This window comes from Gallus gallus, chromosome W (genome assembly GCF_016699485.2).
Source record: "Gallus gallus isolate bGalGal1 chromosome W, bGalGal1.mat.broiler.GRCg7b, whole genome shotgun sequence".
NCBI lineage: Eukaryota > Metazoa > Chordata > Aves > Galliformes > Phasianidae > Gallus > Gallus gallus.
The window spans coordinates 5,016,396-5,033,568 of NC_052571.1; the positions used below are offsets into that span (position 1 = coordinate 5,016,396).

The following is a 17,173-nucleotide window of genomic DNA, read 5'->3' on the forward strand; positions in this document are numbered from 1 at the left end:
GATCCGCTTTCCCCTCAGCTATCAGGCCAGGTGCCGAATGAACCACCCCATGGTCAAAGAACCCCAAGTTCCTGTGGTGGTACCAACCTTTCAGCCACTTATTCAAAGCCTGAATTTTCCTAGACCGCTCCATATCCCTCACCACCCCAGAAGGGAGAGAGGAAAATACCACTTGCTCACCCACTCCTTCAACCATTCGCCCTAAACCTCTGAAATCCTTTTTGATAGCTTGCAGGCTTCCCTGAGCAATTTCATCACTGCCTGCCTGAACTATCAATAGCAGGTAGTAATCAGAGGAGTGAACCAGACCTGGGAGTTTTTTGGTGATGTCCCTGACGTGGGCCTCAGGGAGGCAGCACACCTCCCTACTGGTCAGGTCAGGTCTGCAAATGGGGTTCTCCATTCCCCTGAGAAGGGAATTGCCCACCACAATTACCCTCCTGTCTTTCCCGACAGAGGCAGTCTCAAGGCATGGGGGTAACTGCTTCACCCTAGGCTCCCTTTTAGGCAGATCCTCCCTTGCCTCCCCACTCACCTCCCCTTCAATTTCCAGCATCTCAAACCTGTTGCTTAGTGGGACTTGGGGGAGCGGGATAGGCAGGCAGGGGGTGCGCCCGTGATGCCAAGCCGGGACTCTCTTCCAACCCTCTTCATCTGTCAGGTCTGTCTGACTGTGACAGGGCAGGGGATCCACCACTTTTCTGGGGGTATCTCCCTAGCACCCTTCCCTCTGGCATGCCAGCGAGTCACTCCACCAGTCAGTTTCCTGCTCACACTCCCTGATAGCCCTTAGTCTCTCCACCTCCTCCTTGAGCTCCACCACCAGGCTGAGCAGCTCATCCACCTGCTCACACCTCACACAGGTGGAATCCCTGCCACCCTCCCCTGGCAGCAGCAGGCTCAGGCACTCCCTGCAGCCAGAGACCTGAACAGCTACATTTCTGGGCAGGCCCTCCGTCTGGGTAGCCACGGTCTTTTTGGAGCAAGCCCACTATCTTGTGGAGACCATATTTAAGCCTGTGGTCTCTCTCTCAGGAGAGATTAGGAACATGCCAGTTGTAGATTCAATAGGTAGTGCCAGCAGGGCATCCACAGCTTCAAAGTGCATTTTTCTTCTCTCACCCATCACAGATTCTCTCCTGCTTTTTTTCCCCCCAGAGTGTTTTCCATTTGCACACCATATCTGCATAGCCAGTGTGTGATACAGAGCCCGAGTGGAACACCTGCTTGCAAAACAAGTCCTTGCAACAAGATAAACTACCAAGGTCAGCTCTCTCTACAAAACAAGGTATTTGTGGCTACAGCCACAAATATCAGTTCCCTTAAAACTATCAGAATACTTTGTTCCATCCCAGGATTATTGTTCAGTCAGGGGCCTTTGGGTCCCTGACATAGGTGCCTGTCGCCGAGTGACTGTTCAGAGTCCCCTGGAGAGCAATATTCAGCTGAGGCGCAGCATGGACAAGGCCACACACCAATATGGTTACTAGTAGCCAAGCCATTTAATAACTGCACACAGCCGTTTATATAGAGCGGTACAAATAGCATGCTAAGTACAACAAGGCACGGTTCTCATAACTTGCGGTTGATTGCAGCTTGTCTCACGGCACCTGGCACAGCGGTCTCTATCGCAGCTCCGCATTCCTTTCGCCTACTCCCATCATTGTTCTGTGTGAGACAGTGATCCATAGCAGCTGTTTTGCTCGCACTGACCCAGGGGGAGATAAACATGACCTCCCTGGGTCAGCCATCCATCCACAGGTGCCAATTGAAGGGACCAGTGAACCAAAAAATCTGTTGGGCGGTATTCCAGAATTCTATATTAAAATCACATGTTGAATCAAACTAAGATAGCGTGCACCTTTGTGTCAAGTGATGCATGGTAATACTTTTTAAATCCTGATTAGTAGGATGAAAATAAGTTAATTGTTCTATAATACAGGGTCCTCTGTTAGCTTTGCCTGGGATTCCTTTCCAGGTTCTGTCGCCGTAAGTTAAGAAAAGGTTAATTGGTAGGCTAATAGCATCATAACGGAGCGTTACTGATAATGAGGTGGTGAAATTACACTAAAAGAGCTATTCCCATAGATTCCAGCAACATCGTTATACCAGTAATGTCGAATCCTGTTCAATTCACATTTGATCCACTACTAAAATTGAGGAAGAAGCACACAGCAGCCTAGATAGTGCCTAATAATTCTAATTCTTGAGGCTGTATTGGTAACACAGGAAAATTACCCTCTTTGTAATACCATTACCAGTGTTGTTACTGTGATACCATCCAGTGGGTAATCCAGCTACTTTGCACCACTCATTATGGCACCCATAAGTTACCTACAATACAACAAATTGCAAAACAGTACCAATAAGTAAGAAACACACAAACCCAGTCATTATGAGGGCTGGATGCTATTTTCTGCCTTGAGATAAGGCCAAATGTATCGTGCTGGAACCCACCTAGGGCAAGTCCCTGTGGAAACACAAGTATATCCAGGACCCCAAAGTTATCAGTGGTAAGGGGCCTTCCCAATGTCCTGTGGCTATATTCCGAACATTAACCATTGGCCATTCCTTGAGCACTGGGGAGGCCCCAAAATGACGGTCTAGTCAAGTTGCATCTGTATGATCACGATCCAAAAAATTCAGCACAAGCTAAGCCTTACATAATCTTTCTTGTGGTGTGTCTCCTGTATCCCCCCTTTTTTGTTTATTAAGAGTACATTTCAATGTTTGATGAGCACGTTCAATGACAGCTTATCCAGTGGGAGAATGAGGAATGTCTGTAACATGTCTAACCCCCCATTCTTGGAGGAAAATTTGAGTGGCCTTAGAAGTATAAGCAGGTCCATTATCTGTTTTTATAGTATGTTGGATCCCCATAGCAGCATAAGCAGATAACCATTGCTTACGGGCATCGCAACTGCATTTGCTTGTATGCACTGTGGCAAACATGTAAGAAGAATAAGTATCTATCGTTACATGCACATATATTAGACAGCCAAATTCATGAACATGAGTGATGTCTGTTTGCCAGAGTTGAAGAGGTGCTGTGCCATGGGGATTTGTCCCTATTTGAGGCAGAGGGTCAATTGCCTGGCAGTCTGGGCACATTAGAATAATGTTATGGGCTTGATCCACTGTCAGTTGGAATTGTTTTTGTAAGGCTCTCCTATTCTGATGGAAAAATTGATGGGAGAGTTGCACTTGTTGAAATAATGGAGGGGTAGCAAAGGCGACTGTGGCTTGATCAGCCTTATGGTTGTCCTGAGTTAAAGGACCAAGCAACGTAGTGTGTGATTGAATATGCGTAATAAAATAAGGGAGTGTACGGTGAGAGACATAATGCAAAACTCACTTGAGCTGTGCAAACAAGGCAGGGTTGTTTAACTTCCTTAAGAAAAGATCCTTCTGATGTGAAACATATTTCTTTAGAATTGTTTCAGAATGGCATTCACTTAATTATGAACTAGGAAAGGGGGTATAGAGCGAACGAAGGCAAAACAGATGCTACAGGGAGGGATGACAAGGGGGGGTTGACTCACCCCCTAGCAACGGCCTAGAGAAGGGGGGGCAAGCCAAGGAATGCAGCCTTATCTCTCTCACGCCATGTACTCGTGCTCATGTATTGGTTCAGGCTGTGACTTAGGAATTCCACTACAACCTGCAAGTCACAATAAAGTCAGCAATTGGGGTGGAGAATATAATAATTTCTTGGAATCAATTGTAATATCCCCTCCTATTCTAATTGTAATATCAGAATAATCTACGCCTAGTTTCTTGGAATCAATTGTAATATCCCCTCCTATTCTAATTGTAATATCAGAATAATCTACACCTAGTTTCTTGGAATCAATTGTCTCTATAAATATCCTCAAACTGTCACTTTGCGTTGTGCAGTCTAGAAGGGGCTACCCTACTTGCACCCAGCATTTGTGCGCAGCGCTGATAAAATATACCTGTTTTATAACTACTTTGTGGTTATAGAGTTTGATTTCCGCAAGTCACTTCAATCTGCTGAATGATACCTGTAACATACAAAAAGTCAGTTATTATATTAAGTTGTTGTTCTGCAAAAATTTGAAAATCTTGAGCCACTGCAGCAAGTTTGTCATGGAGTTATCTCTAGATCTGTGTCCGTGACAGGGGCAGCAGGCCTGGGGAAAAAAAAAAAAAAAAGAGAGAGAGGGAAAAAAAAAGTGTTGACAGTTTACGGCTGGCTGGCCCTGTGACTAATGAGGCATCAAACTTGAGACCCGTGCTTTGGGAGAGGGGGGAGAGGGGGAAGGATAGGGAGATAGTAGATGGGTCTAATAGGAAAAAAAACAAACAAACAGAGCAACGGCAACGATCTGAGGAGGAACATTAATTTACTAAATCCAACAAAATCAAACAAAATGAGGGAGAGAGAGAGTGTCCAAAGCCAAAGTCTTATGCTGTAGAGTGCAGAGGGAACCACGTGCTTCTCTGCCGCGAAACCAAGAGTCCACGAAAGGGAGAGAGGCTGGTGTCCTTCCAGGAGCTCCACCTTTCTTCCTCTGGGCCCGAAGTCCTCCAGGAATGCCACTCCTCCCCTCCCCTCCGAGAACCAAAATGCCCAAAAAAGGCAGTCCACAGAACCAGAACATTAACTCTTTAACTCCCACTGCTTTACATGATGTTATGATGTGGTATACTGACAACAAAAATCACAAAACCACGACAATGTTCTACAACTTGAGGTGACCCATTGACAGTATGCACGTCTAACTGCCATCATGTAGCAGTTGCACACCAGAGAACCGCCGCTCGGTGTGTCTTGCTGGAGCCATCTGTAAATACAGTAACAGCATCAGATGTTAGAACGTGAAAGTAAAACATTCAGTAGTTTGATATTATTATAAGAGATACTGGGTTTGATAAACATGATGGTTGTATCCATGTTGCAATGATGTTATTACAGAGTCTAAGCATTGTAGTGCTTCAGGTGTTAATTGTCTTTTAGAGGTTAGATCTGGGTCTTCATCAAGTAGTTGGAATAATAGAGGGTGTAGTTCTTGCGTGGTTCCTAATAATTTTTGCGGATCATTTAATGTCTGCACATGGGGTACTATTTTGAGGGTTTGCAGCTGAATGGTATGAGATTTCATTTTCCATCCTAAATATTTCCATGGAGAGCTGAGTTGCACCATTTTTTCAGCTGTCTGTAAACCAACAGATTGGACTGCCTGCCAGATGATCAGTATAACATCTCTAACTCTCGGTAAAATAATAAGTCCCATCTGCGTAACAAAAGAATGTCCAAACAAGAGGGTGCTATGTCTGTTCCCAAGGGGGTCCATTATACCCGTTGGAATAAGAGTCACGGTGGTTTCAGTCAGCATCACTGGGCAGTGCCCAAGTCCATTCCCGTGCTGCCAGTGATGGCTGGTCTGACTGAGCTGGCCAGGTGGTGGTCGGCCAATTTGGGACTGTATTTGTTGTCATAGTGTGCGGTCTCGCGCTCTTCTTCCCATTTCCGGCAGATCAAGGGGCTGCCTATCAACATGGTCAAATTATTCATCATCTGTGCAGTAGCCACCAAGTGGAGCCAGGTCCTTGGGCAAAAACAGTTCCACGGAGAAGTTTGCCCTTTCCAGAGGCTGGAAGGACCCAAACTGCTTTTCCCAACATGCTCTTTACATGTACTACAGGGACCTTATACCTCTCTACAGGTATGTAGGGAGCCGGATTGGGTAGGACCATCAGGATTGATAGATCCTCTAGTGTTGACCAACCAGGTGGCTTCTGCCAGATGCTTCTCTCAGTGATTAAATGTTCCACCACCCATTGCTTTCAGCATAGTTTTTAACAACCCACTGTATCGTTCAATTTTACCAGAAGCTGGTGCATGATGGGGAATATGATAAAACCATTCAATGCCATATTCTTTGGCCCAAGTATTTAAAAGGGAATTTTTGAAATGAGTCCCATTATCTGATTCAATTCTTTCTGGGGTGCCATGTTGCCATAGGACTTGTTTCTCCAGACCTAATATGGTGTTTCAGGCAGTAGCATGGGGTACTGTGTGTGTTTCAAGCCACCCTGTGGTCGCTTCCACCATGGTGAGCACATAACGCTTACCATTGCGAGATTGTGGCAAGGTGATATAATCAACTGGCCACGCCTCCCCATATTTGTACTTTTGCCATCACCCTTCCTCCCAGAGAGGTTTCATCCTCTTGGCTTGTTTAATTATGGCACATGTTTCACAGTCATGAATAACTTGTGCAATAGCATCCATAGTTAAGTCCACCCCTCAGTCTCTAGCCCACTTATATGTTGCATCTCTTCCTTGGTGGACCAATGTAGGAAATCAGCGGGAGAAATGCGACGACCATAGTAGATGATCAGCAAATCTCGTTTATTGTTTCAGCTGCGTGTACATTTATAGCGTGGGTAATAGGCTCATACATATTGCTAAAGTGGAGCTCAGGATTGGCTCGCTAGTCAGTGTCAACTACGCCTATCTTTGTGCTCTGTGGTTCTCTCTCAGCAAACACTCTCTTACAGACTTCTCAAAACACTGTTGCCAGCTTTCTTCATCTGCATCCTGTTTTGTTCCTTGTTCTCATACCTGACCTTGCACCTAACAAGGTTGCTTAACCAGCTGCACAGTGTTTGCATGGCCTTTCTCAGTCAGCCAGTCATAAATAAACCTCTCCACATTTCCCCCGTTTTCTTTTTGTACGAGCCAGGTTGTATGAATCGCATCTTGAACCATCTTTTGCTAGCATTACAGTAAACAAAGCATGATTATCAGCACACCAATCACTATCTATAAGAATACACTAGATTTATGTTGCACACTTCTACAAAGCATTCCTTGTCAGTAAACTAACAGTAAAGACTACACAGCACACCAGTATTAACTACAGTTTCAATATCCCGATGAATAAAATACCACAGTCCCCACTCTGGATCAATCACTGTACCCGACCCCCACAATTAGTGTGCTTCTGAGTCTCGTAATTGCCAATTGCTCCTGCCAGTTCCCAGTGTCCAAGAGGCCTTCCCGATGAGATGTTTTCTGCGATCTGCCAAGGGAATACCAGTTGCAGCTCGGGAGTCATGGCACTGTATATGATGTCTTGCACACCATGCGGCTATTGCTCGCCGGAGTCGCTGTTGTTGTCATCAGGTTGAGATGGGTTGCTGATGTTCGGGGCTGACTTAGTCCATTTACTGGGAGCCCATAATGGGCCAGATCCTGTGGAAACACAACTTTCTCCTGGGAGCCTCCCATGATGTTTACAAAATTCTTATTGATTCCTAATTCCCTCAAAGTTTCCACAAACCCTTAACACCGTATAGTGATATTGTTCAGTTATAAACACTTGGGAACAGATATCACAGAAGCCTGTCCACCTTCCCTTACATGCTTCCATGCAATTAGAACACAGTACTAGATAAACAGGCTGACACTCATTCCCTGAAAGGAATGCATCTCACTCACACCACACTCACTCTGATATTTAGAACAAAAACGTGGTTTATACATAATACACAATGCTGACGACGTCTTTTAGCTTGAATCTTAATAACGCTAGTACATTAGTCAATTAGTTGCAAGTCCTACCCCAGCCGGCAACCTAACCCGTGAGCTCACGTACCTTGGGGGGCGAGCAGGCACGCTCCTTCATACCCTGCGTAGGACGTCTCCTCACGCCTTACCGGCACCCCCTTTTCTATACACATACCTGATACACCAATGGATGGTCCTTGTCTGTCCCTGCAGTGATCGGGTGAGGAAGGGAGACCTTCCAAGAAATCTTGGGGCGCGCCAAAGGTGTCCCCTCTCTCAACCGATCCCGCAGCCGAACAGAGCGGATCGATTCTCGTTGCAAAATTGAGTTGCGGAAATCAGACCCTATATCCGGTAAGGATATAGAGCAGGCATGTGTCTATTGATGTCTATTGATAGTGCAAGGGGGATCACTCCACCTAACTTGCACACCGTCAGGAGAAATTGTGCTATATATATAGGTCAAACTAATACATAATCAATAGTTGACAGGAATTCAGATACATTTTCATTACGTTCCTGAAAGTCCATTAGCATGCAGTATAATGAGACAGAAGAACAGAGGGCAGCGCTGGCGCAGTTCTCATAATTTGCAGTTGCTTGCAGCTTGTCTCACAGCACCTGGCACAGCAGTCTCTGTCGCAGCTCTGCATTCCTTTTGCCTACTCCCATCGTTGTTCTGTGTGAGACAGTAATCCATAGCAGCTGTTTTGCTTGCACTGACCCAGGGGGAGAAAAACATGACCTCACTGGGTCAGCTGTCCATCCACAATTTCCCTGTTCTACTATTGCCTGGCCTGTGGGCGAGTTCAGGATACCCGTACTGTGTTTTACTCCCCATGTTTGCAGAAACTCCCCAAGCCTACGACTAGTGTAGGCTGGGCCATTGTCTGTTTTTATTTGTAGTGGTATACCCATAACCGCAAAGCAACAACTGAGATGCCTTTCTACATGCATAGCCTTTTCTCCAGGTTGAGCGGTGGCCCACATAAAATGACTATATGTATCTATAGACATGTGTACATATTTCAGCTGCCCAAACTCACCCACATGCGTCACATCCATCTGCCAATTTTTGTTAGCTTTAAGTCCCCTGGAGTTAACTCCTAGCCCGAGACCCATGCTACCATTATGGAGGCTGCACACTGGGCATGATCTAACAATTGCCTTAGCGTCCTCATATGTTATCTGATATTCCCTTCTTAGCCCCTTGGCATTCTGGTGAAACATAGAGTGCACCTCTCGGGCCAGGACATGCTGGGAGACTAAAGGTCTCTGCGCCAGCGACACCAAGCGATCGGCTCTCGCATTTCCCTCCCCCAAGCCTATCTCCCATTTATGACCTCGAACATGTATTACTGCATATGAGTGCTCCCTAATTCTGATTGCTCTCTGCAACTGCACGAACAGCTCGTACAGCCGCCGATTCTGCACTTCCTTTATGTAGGCCTCCTCTATTTGGTGGCATACTCCAGCTACGTAAAGGGAGTCGGTGACCACATTCAGGGGGTCGATTAAGTTCATCATGGCCCATAAAACGGCCACCAGCTCCAATGTTTGCAATGAGTCCTTATCATCGGCTACAATGAGGTGATGTGTCCAGGAGCCGCCCTGCTGCCAGGTCACTGCTGCTGTTCTAGACTTCCATCCCGCGTCCATGTAAGCCATGATTGCATTCTGCAAGGGCGTCTCGGGCTGCTTTGGTATCCGGAGCCAACTCCAATGACCAATCCAATGTAGCGGCGCGTTCGGAATCTTTTCCATTGAAACCATACTTCCAGCTCCTAAGAGAGCATCCTGTAACTCTGGACTATGCTGCACATACCATGTCAGAGTGTCCTTCTGCATTGGCAGCTGTACACACACAGGCTCCATACCTGTGATTTGCAGGGTACGTTCTCGCCCTTTCATAATCACTTCTGCCAGGAGCTCAGTTTTTTGAAGAAGTGTTTTTGATTGCTGCAGTGAGGGACAGATCCACTCTAGTACCCATACCTCCCCCGTTTTCTTTTTAGATTGTGCCAACGCTCCTAAAAGGTACTTTGGTCCATACCATACCATAACCTGTATGGGGAGGTCAGGGTCACGTCTCCGAACACTGCCGTGTATAATGCAGTCCATAATCTGTTGTAGTAGACGTTTGTGCTGCGTTGTCACCGTTACAGGCTGGGCCCGGTCAGTGCCCCGTAACAAAGGTCGCAACAACTCTAAGAGTTTGTTTGGGATGCCCACCACAGGGTGCAGCCACTTTAAGTCCTCCAGTAACCTTTGGGCATCGTGTAGAGTCTCAATTTTAGTATTTAGTTGCAGTTTCTGTGGGGTTACTATCGTGTTAGTCAGTGTCCATCCTAAGTACTTCCAGGGCACAGAGAGTTGTACCTTTTCAGGGGCAATCATAAGTCCTTCCCTATTTAGGGTCTTTTCTATTTGCCAAATTTGTTCCTGTGTGAAGGCCTCTGGCTGGGCAAAAAGGATGTCATCCATGTAATGATAAATGACCATTTGTTTCCATTCTCGCCAGAGTGGTTGTAGAGCATGGTCAACATATAGTTGACATAGCGTGGGGCCATTTTTCATCCCCTGAGGTAATACTGTCCATTCAAATCGTTGATCAGGGTGTTCTCGATTCAATGCAGGCAATGTGAAGGCAAATCATTTAGTGTCCTGAGGGTGCAGGGTAATAGTAAAGAAACAGTCCTTTAAGTCAATAATTAGTAATGGCCAATTGTAAGGTAGCATGGCAGGATTGGGCAGGCCAGGTTGAAGTGCCCCCAATTGAGAGAGCACATTGCGGCCAATTAAGCATTGAACGGTGGGGGGTAGGGGTGCCACCGAGACAGAGGTATGGACTACTTGTTCATCAAGGTGGATTTGCAGGGGAGGCGACTTTTTCGCTAAGGATAGTCCGCCTATGCCCGTCACTGTGGCTATGGCCGCTTGCAGTGGCCAATGAGGCGGCCAAATTTCTGGGCTCACTATGCTGTTGTCGGCCCCTGTATCTAATAGACCTTGAAGTTTGATTTCTTCCTCTCTGTATTTAAGTGTCACTGGTTTTTTAGGTCGATCATGCAAATTTAGTGATAGCAACGCTAAGCCCCCTGAGGAGCTCCCCTCGGGGAGACGATAGACACGGAGTTAAGGCTTTGGTCAATTGCTCCAGGGATACTAGCTGTGCTATCCGTTGCCCTTTCTCAATTTTTATTGGAGGAAACGGGGTGTATACCATAATCTGGATCTCGCCCTGAAAGTCCACATCTATTACCCAAGGAGGACAAAAAGTCCGAGCATCGATGCCGAAGAACGCCCCAATAGAAGGGCCCCAAGAGCGGTTCCATTTATCATTACTGGTCCCCTGATTCCCGTAGACACCCGCTCAGGTTTTGTGGTCATTAAGGTCGTGGTCACTGCGGCTGCCAAGTCCAAGCCGAGGCTTCCTGGTGTGGCTGGTTGCAGGGCTGCTGCTGGCTGGAAACGGCTACTTGTGTCTGCACGCGGCCGTTGTTTCTTTCTCGCACTGGGCTGGGGGTTTCCCGACCGGCGTCGACAGGCATTGGTATTTTGGTTGTCCATACGACATGTGTGACACCATGAACCGGTGGCTTGACACTGACGACGCACATGTCCCATGCCACCACAGCGATAGCATTTGATGCGACCAGCAACAGGCGACCTCGGGCCTAAATTTCTTGTCGCAGACGCTTGTAAGGGTGCAAGAGCTGCTAGCACTTGATTGTGAGAGGCCTCAGCCTGCGCCTTTAAACCTGCCCCTAACTCCTTAATAGCCTCAACCAGAAATGCTTGGGGCCCGACCGGCACGCTTGATAGCTTTTCCAGTGCTTCTTCAATAGTCCAATTACTCCCCAAAGTATTCAGAATACTACGTGCTGTTGAATTACAATTTTGGAGCGCGCATTGTTTTAACATCACTCCTCTCATATACTCTGGCACCCCTGCCTTTTCAATAGCCCTGGCTACCTTATCTATGAATGCCCCAAAGTCCTCATCTCTACCTTGTCAGATCCCCATATAAAATGGCAGTCCACCAGGCACCTTAATCTTGTCCATGGCCTGTCTAGCTAAATACATAGTTTCTCGACATTTATCTGGCCCTAATAATGCTTGGGCTTCTGTTCTGAAGAAAGGCCCTAGCTTTAAGAGTTCTTCGATAGTTACACCATGTAGTGGGTCTCCCGGCTGCCTAGCCTTTGAGACACTCTGATGGCACAGTTCTTGCCAATATGCATTAAACAACAGCTGTTGATGTTGTGAAAAGATCAATTTTGCTATTGCCCGACAATCGGATGGCAGCAACATCTGCGTACTCCAAATATAATCCAACATCTGCTTAGCTGGCTCGCTTTTTACCCCAAACTGACTAACTGTAGATCGTAGCTGCGATAATAATTTCCAATCTAAAGCTGTGATGGTGGCCTGCATCCTTCCTGCAGGATTAGAGGCATATATCACCGGAAACGCCATGTGCCGCACGGCCTCCACTGCATCGTTATCCCCCGCCTCCATGCAGGCCCGTGCCAGCACCGCCCAAGCTTCCCCCCTCTCCCGTGCAATGGCCTCCGCTAGATCACTCTCTGCCCCAGGGATCGGCTCACTGCTCGGTGGGTTTATTGGGCCCACTGTAATAGGTGCAGGTGAGCTACCCGGCGCGGCCATAACTAGGGGCGGGGGTGGGGCGGTTGGCTCCGAACATGCTGACGTGGCAGGCTCCGCGGCCGGCAGCAACACTAAGGTAGTCACTGCGGGGGGCAACAGACAATCCGGCCACCCATTGTAATCCTTATTTCTCCCCTGTGCAGCACTGGCCTGTTCCGCTGCCTTCTTTTCTGCTTGGTGCTGCAACAGCTCATTGTGAACTGCTCGCCACAGTTTCCCGCATTTTTTTGCTGTCTTATCATCCTCTAAAACTGCTTGCCAAATTGCATCCCCAAATTTACGCCATTCTGTAAGGTCATGTACTAAATGTGGGTTTTGAAAAAACCCTTTAGCATTGCCATAAGCTAATAACCCGGGGAGTTCCTTCTGTAAGTCTACTCCCTTAATTTGTCGTTTTCTCAGAAAACAAGTTAATAAATCATAAGCCGCTTGCCTTTCCATCCCTTATCTGTCAGCGCGTGCTATTGCAGCCTTACAAGGTCTCGGCGGCCCGTATCAGCCAGGCTTTCCCATGAGGTCACCTAGGGCTCAGCACTCCTCTCTCTGGTACCCAAGTGCTTTAGCCATCCTCGCTGCTTTAGGACCCAAACTCCTACCCCGTCCCACCGTGGTGCGCCGTTACTGGGTCAGTCGGGGTCACCATTTGTAGGAAATCAGCAGGAGAAATGTGAAGACCATAGTAGATGATCAGCAAATCTCATTTATTGTTTCAGCTGCGTGTACATTTATAGTGTGGATAATAGGCTCATACATATTGCTAAAGTGGAGCTCAGAATTGGCTCACTAGTCAGTGTCAACTACACCTATCTTTGTGCTCTGTGGTTATCTCTCAGCAAACACTCTCTTACAGACTTCTCAAAACACTGTTGCCGGCTTTCTGCATCGGCATCCTGTTTTGTTCCTTGTTCTCATACCTGACCTTGCACGTAACAAGGTTGCTTAACCAGCTGCACAGTGTCTGCATGGCCTTTCTCAGTCAGCCAGTCATAAATAAACCTCTCCCCAGACCACGGTCTCATGGGCCCACCAAGATAGAAATAATTCACCCGTGTTCTGCCAGTCCAAGCCTATTTGAGCCACCTCAGTTCCAGCAGAAGGATTTACCTGATGGTTATTTTTATGTTCTTCAGTAGCCCGACTCTCGGGCACACGAGCATCTACATGGCATACCTTTACAGCCATATTCTTTATTCAGGCAGCAATGTCTTTCCACAGTTCAGCAGACCAAATAGGTTTACCCCTACTTTGGCAGTTATTTTGTTCCCACTGCTGTAACCACCCCCATAAGGCATTTGCCACGATCTATGAGTCAGTACAAAGATAAAGCATTGGCCACCTCTCCCGTTCAGCAACATCTAAGGCCAGTTGGACAGCCTTTACCTCTGCAAATTGGCTTGATACTCCTTTACTGTCAGTGGCCTCTGCAGCTTGTTGTGTAGGGCTCCACACAGCAGATTTCTATCTGCAATGCTTCCCCACAATAGAATATGATCCATCTGTGAACAGGGCGAATTTCTTTTCATTTTCTGGTAGTTCATTGTATGGTGGGGCCTCTTAAGCACGCAATACCTCTTTTGCTGGTAACGTTCCAAACTTTTTACCTTTAGGCTCGTCCATGATCCCCTCTAGGATTCCTGGATGACTGAGGTTCCCCATTCGAGCTTATTGTGTAGTCAGTGCAATCCACTTGCTTCAAGTGGCACCCGTAGCATGATGGGTGGAGGGAACCTTTCCCCTGAACATCCAGTTCAGCACTGGCAGTCGAGGTCGGGAGGGTGTGGGAGGCGCAGGCTGGGTTCAAGTGGGTCCCATGCTGAGAGACAGCAGCGGAGGGCGATGGGGCACAGTAAGATGAGTTCACCTTTTCTTTTCGGATTTGAGCGCTTCTGATATTTAAACAGGTAAATGCTTAAGCAGTAGTGTTGTCTGCACTAGTAGTATCGTCCCAGAGTTTTGGTGCCAGTTTTGTCCCAAACCACCCTTTCAAAAGATAACTCAGTTATTGGAAACTCAGGGACATATTTTCTTATCCAATCAAAAGTAACTAATGCTGAGGTAGATACAGGTCGATTCTCAAAGTTTAAAATTCTCTCTAATACTTCACTTCACTTGCCCTGCAGAAAGGTGATGGGTGTGCAAAATAATCTTTCCATGCTTCAGTGGGGTGGCACTGTTAGACTGTGCTCGTTCAGCCTCAGCATGATTATCACTCCACACAGTGATAGCTATTTGCAGCATCTGAGGCACAGATTCAGATGTGAACAATACAAATTGTTAATTGCAGGTTCTAACATTCCTTATATACATTCCCAAGTTCTCTCTTTTAGCTTTCCCACCTCCCTTTACATATTAACAAAACATTCCACAAACACTCCTTAACCATTGTATGGCAAACAGGTATACAGATGGTAAGGTAAATAGGTATACAGGTATAGGACCAGAGAGATTATTGTGTTTACAAAGGAGTAATGAAATGAAGAGCTTTCCCTTGTCCTGGGCTTGTGGAAGGGCTACAAGAGGGGTAATCTCCAGATAGGGATCCTTCCTCCTCAGGAGTCAGCCCTTAAATGGGGTCTAGGAGAGGTGGATCCAGGCTCCACCCCTTCCGGTCACTCAGGTGAAATTGCGTTCACCTGTGCCCCTGCAGCTGACTCAGCACTCACCTCAGGTGGTCAGTCAGAGGTTCAGGCTGTGATTCAACAGTTCCCATACACTCCACCCCTTCACAGCATGAACCAATGATTGAATCAACTAAAGGGTAAATCTTTCCTGTTACAGAGATCCAACACATTGCGACGCTTATACAATTTCCCATCCTGATGTATGATGACAATTTTAAAACGAGCGATGATCGGCAAAAGTTAATGTTCTTTCATGGGCCAGTACTTGACTATGTTACTGGAGTCATGAGGTGCAGGTCCATCCTATGCTACATTAGTCCCATGTAAATCATCACCGGATGTCACACATGATCTGGCAGCAACACTGGAACACTTTGGTGACATGTTGTTCCTTCCGGTGGTCCTGGAGGCTCACAGACTCACGGAGAGTAATACAGATGTTTCAAGGGTACCAGGAGGGGAAGGTCTGTCCTCCAGGGCAAGATACAGGCCACATTTTAATCCTGGGTCAACACTTCAGCTTGTACTGGGGCATGTCCCGGCTGCCTGTACCATACCTTCTGGCCAGATGTTTGCAGCTGCATGACTATATCAGGCACCCATGGGGGTGTCCTGATCTGCCATAGGGACACGATGGGGGTCCCTTTGGTAATGAAGACTGGAGTGTTGACCACAATGTCCGTAGGCCATGTACCTATTACCGGAGGGACTACCAAGCCTCCCACCTCCAATAATCTCCCCAAGGTGTAAGTAGGCCACACCACTTCGGTCCTACCTGCACCTTCCAAGGCCATTTTATTCTATGGATACCTGGTTCTAGATTCTCAGGGGTAGGGAGCAGAAGATTGTTTTCATTACCGACCTGGGGTCTTACCCGATTATCGGTGCCCATAATTTGGATTCTAAGCGAGGAGGCCCATGTTGTTTGTAGCATCTTCAGGGCGCTGGGTCTGCCATCTCGAGGTCTTTCATTCAGGTCTCGCAGGGTTTCATAGAGTCTTTGTCCACCCCTGCAGAGACTGGGAGTCTGTCCTCAGGGCAGCCTTTAGAATACCATTGTAACATTCTATGAGGCCTGCCCCCATTGGATTATATGGCAGGTGGAATTGTCATTCAATGTTATTTTCTTCTGCCTAGTGCTGTATCATTGCTCCAGTAAAATGAATCCCTTGGTTGCTCTCGATGACTTGCGGTGTCCGATAGGCAGACATCAGTTTAGTAAGTGCCTTGATGGTATATGCCTGGTTCACTTTTAGCACTGGATAGGCCTGCAGTAGTCCGCTTGCAGTATCGACGCAGGTCAGGGCATACCTCGCCCCCTTGGACCAAGGGAGTGGCCCAATAATCAACCTGCCATTGCTGGAGAGAATTGTACCCTCTAGCAAGATGGGCTGTTGTTTTGGGCAGCGGTCTCCGTCTCATCTTAGAGCAAGCAGCACAGTCTTGGCATGCCCGGACTACGTCAGATAGTTGTATGGGCAGCCCCCATGCTTTAGCAGCTGCCCAGATTGTCTTTTGTCCAGCATGCTGTAGTTTCTGATGTAACCAACAGGCAATGTTTTCAGACAGTGAATTCTCAATCCATCTAACTCAAGCCAGCGTGTCTGCTTCATCATTTCCCGGTGATTGTAAAGGTTGATGACCAGACACGTGGTAGAGACATACAGTCCTGTGTTTAACTGTATTCCATATGTCTAACCACATATCTTTGCCCCAGATTGGTCGGGCATGGATAGTCCATTCCTGGGTGGCCCACTGTGCAATCCAAAGGGTGAGGCCTTGGTACATAGCCCAACTATCCGTGCAGATGTTCAGGATGCCATCCCCAGGTTCCTTGGTTATGACCATCCACACAGCTCGCAATTCTGCCCATTGGCTGCTCTGACCGTCCCGCTCATCAAACCAGATCGTCTCAGTGGAGGGATGATATGCTATTGCTCTCCATTTGCTCGGGTTGCCCTTGCTGGACCCATCTGTGTACCAGGCATCTTCAGGAATAGGATATTTTCCCTCCTGAATGGGGCTCTTCTCCGGTGGAGTGACCAATGTTTCTTTTGGTGCATCACTACAATACATCACTGGGCCTAGGATCTTCTGGAGATCTTCTTTTAGTGGTCATGAAGACAGATGACTCTGCTGGCTGAGATAGGCAACCCACCGTGCCACTGTTTGTGCTTGGGCCACCCCGTCTTAGGAAGGTGGGTCAGATCTTTCACCCACCCCTGAATTGGCAGAGTGGTCTTAACTATAACTTTTGAACTCAAACAGCTGTTTGAGTTATTGGCTCCACCGCCTGTAATGCAGAGTAGGCAGCCAATAACTGTTTTTCAATCATACTATA

General features: G+C 47.2%; 1 protein-coding gene across 1 annotated transcript; it reads right to left on the minus strand.

Annotated features, from left to right (window-relative positions):
- Nucleotides 1-16,422: 16,422 nt before the first annotated feature.
- On the minus strand, nt 16,423-16,908 carry LOC107055434 (ribonuclease H-like). Its single transcript, XM_015300433.1, has one exon. It carries the CDS (start codon nt 16,906-16,908, stop codon nt 16,423-16,425), a length of 486 nt encoding a protein of 161 aa, XP_015155919.1.
- Nucleotides 16,909-17,173: the final 265 nt, after the last annotated feature.